The sequence below is a fragment of the Salmo salar genome, chromosome 02 (assembly GCF_965601325.2).
Source record: "Salmo salar chromosome 02, fSalSal1, whole genome shotgun sequence".
Lineage (NCBI taxonomy): Eukaryota > Metazoa > Chordata > Actinopteri > Salmoniformes > Salmonidae > Salmo > Salmo salar.
This window is the reverse complement of record NC_138292.1, coordinates 96,592,501-96,604,577: the sequence shown is the minus strand read 5'-3', so window position 1 is coordinate 96,604,577 and position 12,077 is coordinate 96,592,501. Positions and strand designations below refer to the sequence as shown.

Sequence of the window (12,077 nt, the reverse complement as noted above, 5' to 3'; positions counted from 1 at the left end):
TCTGGGTCCTCTGGGACCCCCAGCTGTTCCATGTTATAGAATAGTGGTCGTCTAACCTCTCCTCTGGGACCCCCAGCTGTTTCATGTTATAGAACAGTGGTAGTCTAACCTCTCCTCTGGGTCCTCTGGGACCCCCAGCTGTTCCATGTTATAGAATAGTGGTCGTCTAACCTCTCCTCTGGGACCCCCAGCTGTTTCATGTTATAGAACAGTGGTAGTCGAACCTCTCCTCTGGGACCTCTGGGACCCCCAGCCGTTCCATGTTATAGAACAGTGGTAGTCTAACCTCTCCTCTGGGACCTCTGGGACCCCCAGCTGTTCGATGTTATAGAATAGTGGTCGTCTAACCTCTCCTCTGGGACCTCTGGGACCCCCAGCTGTTCCATGTTATAGAATAGTGGTAGTCTAACCTCTCCTCTGGGACCTCTGGGACCCCCAGCTGTTCCATGTTATAGAATAGTGGTAGTCTAACCTCTCCTCTGGGACCTCTGGGACCCCCAGCCGTTCCATGTTATAGAACAGTGGTAGTCGAACCTCTCCTCTGGGACCTCTGGGACCCCCAGCTGTTCCATGTTATAGAATAGTGGTAGTCTAACCTCTCCTCTGGGACCTCTGGGACCCCCAGCCGTTCCATGTTATAGAATAGTGGTAGTCTAACCTCTCCTCTGGAACCTCTGGGACCCCCAGCCGTTCCATGTTATAGAATAGTGGTAGTCTAACCTCTCCTCTGGGACCTCTGGGACCCCCAGCCGTTCCATGTTATAGAATAGTGGTAGTCTAACCTCTCCTCTGGGACCTCTGGGACCCCCAGCCGTTCCATGTTATAGAATAGTGGTAGTCTAACCTCTCCTCTGGGACCTCTGGGACCCCCAGCCGTTCCATGTTATAGAATAGTGGTAGTCTAACCTCTCCTCTGGAACCTCTGGGACCCCCAGCCGTTCCATGTTATAGAATAGTGGTAGTCTAACCTCTCCTCTAGGACCTCTGGGACCCCCAGCCGTTCCATGTTATAGAACAGTGGTAGTCGAACCTCTCCTCTGGGACCTCTGGGACCCCCAGCTGTTCCATGTTATAGAATAGTGGTAGTCTAACCTCTCCTCTGGGACCTCTGGGACCCCCAGCCGTTCCATGTTATAGAACAGTGTTAGTCGAACCTCTCCTCTGGGACCTCTGGGACCCCCAGCTGTTCCATGTTATAGAATAGTGGTAGTCTAACCTCTCCTCTGGGACCTCTGGGACCCCCAGCTGTTCCATGTTATAGAATAGTTGTAGTCTAACCTCTCCTCTGGGACCTCTGGGACCCCCAGCCGTTCCATGTTATAGAATAGTGGTAGTCTAACCTCTCCTCTGGGACCTCTGGGACCCCCAGCTGTTCCATGTTATAGAACAGTGGTAGTCGAACCTCTCCTCTGGGACCCCCAGCCGTTCCATGTTATAGAACAGTGGTAGTCGAACCTCTCCTCTGGGACCTCTGGGACCCCCAGCTGTTCCATGTTATAGAATAGTGGTAGTCTAACCTCTCCTCTGGGACCTTTGGGACCCCCAGCCGTTCCATGTTATAAAACAGTGGTAGTCGAACCTCTCCTCTGGGAACTCTGGAACCCCCAGCTGTTCCATGTTATAGAATAGTGGTAGTCTAACCTCTCCTCTGGGACCTCTGGGATCCCCAGCCGTTCCATGTTATAGAATAGTGGTAGTCTAACCTCTCCTCTGGGACCTCTGGGACCCCCAGCCGTTCCATGTTATAGAACAGTGGTAGTCGAACCTCTCCTCTGGGACCTCTGGGACCCCCAGCCGATCCATGTTATAGAATAGTGGTAGTCTAACCTCTCCTCTGGGTCCTCTGGGACCCCCAGCCGTTCCATGTTATAGAATAGTGGTAGTCTAATCTCTCCTCTGGGACCTCCAGCTGTTCCATGTTATAGAATAACCTCTCCTCTGGGACCTCTGGGACCCCCAGCCGTTCCATGTTATAGAACAGTGGTAGTCGAACCTCTCCTTTGGGACCTCTGGGACCCCCAGCCGTTCCATGTTATAGAACAGTGGTAGTCGAACCTCTCCTCTGGAACCTCTGGGACCCCCAGCTGTTCCATGTTATAGAATAGTGGTCGTCTAACCTCTCCTCTGGGACCTCTGGGACCCCCAGCTGTTCCATGTTATAGAATAGTGGTAGTCTAACCTCTCCTCTGGGACCTCTGGGACCCCCAGCTGTTCCATGTTATAGAATAGTGGTAGTCTAACCTCTCCTCTGGGACCCCCAGCCGTTCCATGTTATAGAACAGTGGTAGTCGAACCTCTCCTCTGGGACCTCTGGGACCCCCAGCTGTTCCATGTTATAGAATAGTGGTAGTCTAACCTCTCCTCTGGGACCTCTGGGACCCCCAGCCGTTCAATGTTATAGAATAGTGGTAGTCTAACCTCTCCTCTGGGACCTCTGGGACCCCCAGCTGTTCCATGTTATAGAATAGTGGTAGTCTAACCTCTCCTCTGGGACCTCTGGGACCCCCAGCCGTTCCATGTTATAGAACAGTGGTTGTCGAACCTCTCCTCTGGGACCTCTGGGACCCCCAGCTGTTCCATGTTATAGAATAGTGGTAGTCTAACCTCTCCTCTGGGACTTCTGGGACCCCCAGCTGTTCCATGTTATAGAATAATGGTAGTCTAACCTCTCCTCTGGGACCTCTGGGACCCCCAGCCGTTCCATGTTATAGAACAGTGGTAGTCGAACCTCTCCTCTGGGACCTCTGGGACCCCCAGCCGATCCATGTTATAGAATAGTGGTAGTCTAACCTCTCCTCTGGGTCCTCTGGGACCCCCAGCCGTTCCATGTTATAGAATAGTGGTAGTCTAATCTCTCCTCTGGGACCTCCAGCTGTTCCATGTTATAGAATAGTGGTAGTCTAATCTCTCCTCTGGGACCTCTGGGACCCCCAGCCGTTCCATGTTATATAACAGTGGTAGTCGAACCTCTGCTTTGGGACCTCTTGGACCCCCAGCTGTTCCATGTTATAGAATAGTGGTAGTCTAACCTCTCCTTTGGGACCTCTGGGACCCCCAGCTGTTCCATGTTATAGAATAGTGGTAGTCTAACCTCTCCTCTGGGAACTCTGGGACCCCCAGCTGTTCCATGTTATAGAATAGTGGTAGTCTAACCTCTCCTCTGGGACCTCTGGGACCCCCAGCTGTTCCATGTTATAGAACAGTGTTAGTCGAACCTCTCCTCTGGGACCTCTGGGACCCCCAGCTGTTCCATGTTATAGAATAGTGGTAGTCTAACCTCTCCTTTGGGACCTCTGGGACCCCCAGCCGTTCCATGTTATAGAATAGTGGTAGTCTAACCTCTCCTCTGGGACCTCTGGGACCCCCAGCTGTTCCATGTTATAGAATAGTGGTAGTCTAACCTCTCCCCTGGGACCTCTGGGACCCCCAGCTGTTTCATGTTATAGAATAGTGGTAGTCTAACCTCTCCTCTGGGACCTCTGGGACCCCCAGCTGTTTCATGTTATAGAATAGTGGTAGTCTAACCTCTCCTCTGGGACCTCTGGGACCCCCAGCCGTTCCGTGTTATAGAACAGTGGTAGTCGAACCTCTCCTCTGGGACCTCTGGGACCCCCAGCCGTTCCGTGTTATAGAACAGTTGTAGTCGAACCTCTCCTCTGGGACCTCTGGGACCCCCAGCTGTTCCATGTTATAGAATAGTGGTAGTCTAACCTCTCCTCTGGGACCTCTGGGACCCCCAGCCGTTCCGTGTTATAGAACAGTGGTAGTCGAACCTCTCCTCTGGGACCTCTGGGACCCCCAGCCGTTCCGTGTTATAGAACAGTTGTAGTCGAACCTCTCCTCTGGGACCTCTGGGACCCCCAGCTGTTCCATGTTATAGAATAGTGGTAGTCTAACCTCTCCTCTGGGACCTCTGGGACCCCCAGCCGTTCCATGTTATAGAACAGTGGTAGTCGAACCTCTCCTCTGGGACCTCTGGGACCCCCAGCTGTTCCATGTTATAGAATAGTGGTAGTCTAACCTCTCCTCTGGGACCTCTGGGACCCCCAGCCGTTCCATGTTATAGAACAGTGGTAGTCGAACCTCTCCTTTGGGACCTCTGGGACCCCCAGCTGTTCCATGTTATAGAATAGTGGTAGTCTAACCTCTCCTCTGGGACCTCTGGGACCCCCAGCTGTTCCATGTTATAGAATAGTGGTAGTCTAACCTCTCCTCTGGGACCTCTGGGACCCCCAGCCGTTCCATGTTATAGAACAGTGGTAGTCGAACCTCTCCTCTGGGACCTCTGGGACCCCCAGCTGTTCCATGTTATAGAATAGTGGTAGTCTAACCTCTCCTCTGGGACCTCTGGGACCCCCAGCTGTTCCATGTTATAGAATAGTTGTAGTCTAACCTCTCCTCTGGGACCTCTGGGACCCCCAGCTGTTCCATGTTATAGAATAGTGGTAGTCTAACCTCTCCTCTGGGACCTCTGGGACCCCCAGCTGTTCTATTCCACAGCACCTGATTCAACTGGTCACCAAGCCCCTGACGAGGTGAATCAGTTCAGAGCACCACAGTCTGGGGCTCCTCGAGGAGAGAAACACTGGTCTAGAGTGTGTGTGTGTGTGTGTGTGTGTGTGTGTGTGTGTGTGTGTGTGTGTGTGTGTGTGTGTGTGTGTGTGTGTGTGTGTGTGTGTGTGTGTGTGTGTGCGCGCATGTCTGTACGACTCACCGGTGACCTGGGGTCCAGGGTGTTGCTTGTATCCGTAGAGACCGCGCTGCCCCGTCGTGAATGGCTGTCGCGAGTCGTGGGCGTGGCCAAGGTGTGCAGGATGAGCGGCGGACGTTGCCGCGGGGACGGGAGGGGCGGGAGGGGCATGGAGGCACGGGGGTTCAGAAGGCCGTTAGGGGTCAACATCATCGCCTGGAGCTTCAACTCTGTAGTGGGTTAGAGATCAGAGGTCACGGTGTGTTTTAACTATGAGAACAGTGAATAATACACAGCATAAAGGGACCAAGTCCGGAACCAGTAGTACCCTGAAAAGCTTCTACCCTCCAAGTCAAAAGATAGACAGGTTAAAGACACCAAGTCCGGAACCAGCAGTACCCTGAAAAACTTCTACCCTCCAAGTCAAAAGACAGACAAAATAAAGGCACCAAGTCCGGAACCAGCAGGACCCTGAAAAGCTTCTACCCTCCAAGTCAAAAGACAGACAGGTTAAAGACACCAAGTCCGGAACCAGCAGTACCCTGAAAAGCTTCTACCCTCCAAGTCAAAATACAGACAGAATAAAGGCACCAAGTTCGGAACCAGCAGGACCCTGAAAAGCTTCTACCCTCCAAGTCATAAGACAGACAGAATAAAGGCACGAAGTCCAGAACCAGCAGGACCCTGAAAAGTTTCTACCACCAATCCATAAGACAGACTGGTTAACCTCTATGGGACCGGCGGGACGAATTCGTCCCACCTACGTAACAGCCACTGCCATCCTGTGGCGCGATTTTCAAAATCTTCAAAATCATATTACTTCAATTTCTCAAACATATGACTATTTTACAGCCATTTAAAGATAAGACTCTCGTTAATCTAACCACACTGTCCGATTTCAAAAAGGCTTTACAACGAAAGCAAAACATTAGATTATGTCAGCAGAGTACCAAGCCAGAAATAATCAGACACCCATTTTTCAAGCCAGCATATAATGTCACCAAAACCCAGAAGACAGCTAAATGCAGCACTCACCTTTGATGATCTTCATCAGATGACAACCCTAGGACATTATGTTATACAATACATGCATGTTTTGTTCAATCAAGTTCATATTTATATCAAAAACCAGCTTTTTACATTAGCATGTGACGTTCAGAACTAGCATACCCCCCGCAAACTTACGGGGAATTCGCTAACATTTTACTAAATTACTCACGATAAACGTTCACAAAAAGCATAACAATTATTTTAAGAATTATAGATACAGACCTCCTCTATGCACTCGATATGTCCGATTTTAAAATAGCTTTTTGGTGAAAGCACATTTTGCAATATTCTAAGTACATAGCCCAGGCATCACGGGCTCGCTATTTAGACACCCGGCAAGTTTAGCACTCACCATAATCATATTTACTATTATAAAAATGTCATTACCTTTTGTTGTCTTCGTCAGAATGCACACCCAGGACGTCTACTTCAATAACAAATGTTGGTTTGGTCCAAAATAATCCATCGTTATATCCGAATAGCGGCGTTTTGTTCGTGCGTTCCAGACACTATCCGAAATAGTAAAGAAGTGTCGCGCGCTTGGCGCAATTCCTGACAATAAAATTCAAAGTATTCCATTGCCGTACGTCGAAGCATGTCAACCGCTGTTTAAAATCAATTTTTACGTCATTTTTCTCGTAGAAAAGCGATAAAATTCCGACAGGGAATCTCCTTTTCGGCAAACAGAGGAAAAAATCCCAAAGGCGGGGGCGGTCGGGGTCACGCGCATAAGCTAGTGTCTCTTGATGGGCCACTTGAGAAAGGCGATAATGTGTTTCAGCCTGGGGCTGGAATGACGACATTCTCTTTTTTCCCGGGCTCTGAGAGCCTATGGACGACGTGGGAAGTGTCACGTTAGAGCAGAGATCCTTAGTAAATGATAGAGATGGCAAAGAAGTTCCAGAAATGGTCAGACAGGCCACTTCCTGTAAAGGAATCTCTCAGGTTTTGACCTGCCATTTGAGTTCTGTTATACTCACAGACACCATTCAAACAGTTTTAGAAAATTTAGGGTGTTTTCTATCCATATGTAATAAGTATATGCATATTCTAGTTACTGAGTAGGAGTGGTAACCAGATTAAATCGGGTATGTTTTTTATCCAGCCGTGTCAATGCTGCCCCCTAGCCCTAACAGGTTAAAGGTCTGGAACCAACCTACCCCCAAGCCATCAGACAGGTTAAAGGTCTCGAACCAACCTACTCCCAAGCCATCAGACAGGTTAAAGGTCTGTAACCATTCCTACCCCCAAGCCATCAGACAGACAGGTTAAAGGTCTGTAACCAACCTACCCCCAAGCCATCAGACAGGTTAAAGGACTGGAACCAACCTACCCCCAAGCCATCAGACAGGTTAAAGGTCTGTAACCAACCTACCCCCAAGCCATCAGACAGACAGGTTAAAGGTCTGTAACCAACCTACCCCCAAGCCATCAGACAGGTTAAAGGTCTAGAACCAACCTACCCCCAAGCCATCAGACAGACAGGTTAAAGGTCTGGAACCAACCTACCCCCAAGCCATCAGACAGGTTAAAGGACTGGAACCAACCTACCCCCAAGCCATCAGACAGGTTAAAGGACTGGAACCAACCTACCCCCAAGCCATCAGACAGACAGGTTAAAGGTCTGTAACCAACCTACCCCCAAGCCATCAGACAGGTTAAAGGTCTAGAACCAACCTACCCCCAAGCCATCAGACAGACAGGTTAAAGGTCTGTAACCAACCTACCCCCAAGCCATCAGACAGGTTAAAGGTCTGTAACCAACCTACCCCCAAGCCATCAGACAGGTTAAAGGACTGGAACCAACCTACCCCCAAGCCATCAGACAGACAGGTTAAAGGTCTGTAACCAACCTACCCCCAAGCCATCAGACAGGTTAAAGGACTGGAACCAACCTACCCCCAAGCCATCAGACAGGTTAAAGGTCTAGAACCAACAGGACCCTGAAAAGCTTCTACCCCCAAGTCATAAGACAGATCAGTAGTTAGTTAAAAAGTTAATAGCTACCCAGACTATCTGCATTGACACTTTTTTGCACTTTTTGACTCATCACTTACGCTGCTGCTACTGTTTATTGCCTGTCCTGTTGCAGTTTTGACGATCCTGTTAGGGGTAGAAGCTGTACATCTATGTACATATCTACCTCAATTACCTCGTACCCCTGGTACATCGACTCAGTACTGGTACTCCCTGTATATAGCCATGTTATTGCCTCGTACCCCTGGTACATCGACTCAGTACTGGTACTCCCTGTATATAGCCATGTTATTACCTCGTACACCTGGTACATCGACTCAGTACTGGTACTCACTGTATATAGCCATGTTATTACCTCGTACCCCTGGTACATCGACTCAGTACTGGTACTCCCTGTATATAGCCATGTTATTACCTCGTACACCTGGTACATCGACTCATCGACTAACTTGGTGTATGTGGATCTAGTGTGAGAGCGCGCCTTTTGTGTTTTTCTTTTATAAGGACGACACTAATGTCCGGTTGAAATATTGTCGATTATTTATTTATTTATTTATTTAGTTTAAAAACAACCTAAGGATTGATTGTAAACATCGTTAGACATGTTTCTACGAACTTTACCCGTACTATTTGGAATTTTCGTCTGTCTGTTGTGACCGCATTTGAGCCATTGGATTACTGAACAAAACGCACCAACAAAATGGAGGTTTTTGGATATAAAGAAGGACTTTATAGAACAAAACAAACATTTATTGTGTAACTGGGAGTCTTGTGAGTGCAACCATACGAAGATCATCAAAAGGTAAGTGATTCATTTTATTGCTATTTCTGACTTTCGTGACTAATCTACTTGGCTGGTAACTGATTGTAATGTTTTGTGTGCTGAGCGCTGTTCTCAGATAATCACGTTTTGCTTTCGCCGTAAAGCCTTTTTGAAATTCGACACGGCGGCTGGATTAACAACAAGTTAAGCTTTATTTTGATGTATTACACTTGGGATTTCATGAAAGATTAATATTTATAGTAATTTTATTTGAATTTGGCGCTCTGCATTTTCTCCGGATGTTGGCCAGGTGGGACGCTACCGTCCCACGTACCAATAAGAAGTTAATTCCATTAAATGGGAAATGTCAAATATGGAATTTCAATTCAAATCCAATTCAAGAAGTCCAAACAGTCTAATTCAAATCAATTCCAATTCCATAAGTGAATTCAAGATTTGAATTGGAATTTCAAACTGAATTGGAATTGACCCATAGCCCTGGTGCCCACGTGCGCATGTGTGTGTGTGTGTGTGTGTGTGTGTGTGTGTGTGTGTGTGTGTGTGTGTGTGTGTGTGTGTGTGTGTGTGTGTGTGTGTGTGTGTGTGTGTGTGTGACCGTACCTGTTGAATACAGCTCCTTCATCTTCTCCTCCTCTTCTAAAGTCGACAGTTTCTCATCGTCGGCCTCTGACCTGTTAGCATCACCCTGATGAAGATACCATCATCGTCATCACCACCACCACCATATTCATCATTATCACCACCGTATTCATCATTATCACAACCATAATCATCATTATCACCATCACAACCATATTCATCATCATCACCATATTCGTCATTATCACCACCATATCCATCATTATCACCACCATATTTGTCATTATCACCACCATATTCATCATTATCACCCCCATATTCATCATTATCACCCCCATATTCATCATTATCACCACCATATTCATCATTATCACCCCCATATTCATCATTATCACCCCCATATTCATCATTATCACCCCCATATTCATCATTATCACCACCATATCCATCATTATCACCACCATATTCGTCATTATCACCACCATATTCATCATTATCACCCCCATATTCATCATTATCACCCCCATATTCATCAATATCACCACCATATTCATCAATATCACCCCCATATTCATCATTATCACCACCATATTCATCATTATCACCTCCATATTCATCATTATCACCCCCATATTCATCATTATCACCACCATATTCATCATTATCACCACCATATTCATCATTATCACCACCATATTCGTCATTATCACCCCCATATTCATCATTGTCACCACCATATTCATCATTATCACCTCCACATTCATCATTATCACCCCATATTCATCATTATCGCCCCCATATTCATCATTATCACCATATTCATCATTATCACCCCATATTCATCATTATCAGCCCATATGCATCATTATCACCCAATACTCATCATTATCACCCCATATTCATCATTTTCCCCCATATTCATCATTATCACCCCATATTCATCATTATCGCCACCATATTCATCATTATCACCCCATATTCATCATTATCACCACCATATCCATCATTATCACCACCATATTCGTCATTATCACCACCATATTCATCATTATCACCCCCATATTCATCATTATCACCCCCATATTCATCAATATCACCACCATATTCATCAATATCACCCCCATATTCATCATTATCACCACCATATTCATCATTATCACCTCCATATTCATCATTATCACCCCCATATTCATCATTATCACCACCATATTCATCATTATCACCACCATATTCATCATTATCACCACCATATTCATCATTATCACCCCCATATTCATCATTGTCACCACCATATTCATCATTATCACCCCATATTCATCATTATCGCCCCCATATTCATCATTATCAGCCCATATGCATCATTATCACCCAATACTCATCATTATCACCCCATATTCATCATTTTCCCCCATATCTATCATTATCACCCCATATTCATCATTATCGCCACCATATTCATCATTATCACCCCATATTCATCATTATCACCCCATATTCATCATTATCACCACCATATTCAACATTATCACCAAGAGCGAGAGAGAAAGACGGAGAGAGGCAAAAGTCCGTGTATTCTGTGTGTGTGTGTGTGTGTGTGTGTGTGTGTGTGTGTGTGTGTGTGTGTGTGTGTGTGTGTGTGTGAAATAGATCAGGTCCCAGAGGTGTAGCTGTGTGTCTGTGATGTTCAGATGAAAACAGGAAACAACAACAGCTGGACAACCAGTATCAAACAAGCTCCTGGGCCAGCGGGACTGGGTGGGTGTGTGTGGGATGGATGGAGGGAGAGATGAAGGGAGGGATGGAGGGAGAGATGGATGGATGAAGGGAGGGATGGAGGGAGAGATGGATGGATGAAGGGAGGGATGGAGGGAGAGATGGATGGATGAAGGGAGGGATGGAGGGAGAGATGGATGGATGAAGGGAGGGATGGATGGAGAGATGGATGAAGGGAGGGATGAGGTAGAGATGGATGAAGGGAGGGATGGATGAAGGGAGGGAGGGATGGATGGAGGGAGAGATGGATGAAGGGAGGGATGGATGAAGGGATGGAGGGATGAGGTAGAGATGTATGAAGGGAGGGATGGATGAAGGGAGGGAGGGATGAAGGGAGAGATGGATGAAGGGATGGAGGGATGAAGGGAGGGATGAGGTAGAGCTGTATGGATGAAGGGAGGGATGGAGGGATGGATGAAGGGAGGGAGGGATGGAGGGATGGATGGATGAAGGGAGGGATGAAGGGATGGATGGAGGGAGGGATGGATGAAGGGAGGGATGAGGTAGAGATGTATGGATGGAAGGAGGGATGGATGAAGGGAGGGATGGAGGGAGGGATGGATGGATGGATGAAGGGAGGGATGGAGGGATGGATGGATGAAGGGAGGGATGGATGAAGGGAGGGATGGAGGGATGGATGAAGGGAGGGATGAGGTAGAGATGTATGGATGGAGGGAGGGATGGATGAAGGGAGGGAGGGATGGAGGGAGGGATGGATGAAGGGAGGGAGGGATGAGGTAGAGATGTATGGATGGAGGGAGGGATGGATGAAGGGAGGGATGGAGGGATGGATGAAGGGAGGGTGAAGGGAGGGATGAAGGGAGGGATGGATGGAGGGATGGATGAAGGGAGGGATGAAGGGAGGGATGAAGGGAGGGATGGAGGGATGGAGGGAGGGATGGATGAAGGGAGGGAGGGATGAAGGGAGGGATGGATGAAGGGAGGGATGGAGGGAGGGAGGGATGAAGGGAGGGATGGAGGGATGAAGGGAGGGAGGAAGGGATGGATGAAGGGAGGGATGAAGGGAGGAAGGGAGGGATGGAGGGATGGATGGATGAAGGGAGGGATGAAGGGATGGATGAAGGGATGGATGAAGGGAGGGATGGATGAAGGGAGGGATGAAGGGATGGATGAAGGGAGGGATGAAGGGAGGGATGAAGGGAGGGATGGATGAAGGGAGCGAGGGAGGGAGAGATGGATGGATGAAGGGAGGGATGGATGAAG

At 47.9% G+C, this 12,077-nt stretch overlaps 1 protein-coding gene across 1 annotated transcript in view; it reads right to left on the bottom strand.

The window, feature by feature from the left end:
• The window catches only part of LOC106592863 (voltage-dependent T-type calcium channel subunit alpha-1H), a 72,334-nt gene that overhangs the window by 51,617 nt on the left and 8,640 nt on the right, over positions 1 to 12,077 (bottom strand). The window contains exons 7-8 of the mRNA XM_045712369.2: positions 9,102 to 9,186; positions 4,715 to 4,920 (exon numbers count right to left, since the gene is read on the bottom strand). Coding sequence (XP_045568325.2) covers positions 4,715 to 4,920; positions 9,102 to 9,186 — 291 coding nt within the window. The remainder of the gene's footprint in view (positions 1 to 4,714; positions 4,921 to 9,101; positions 9,187 to 12,077) is intronic.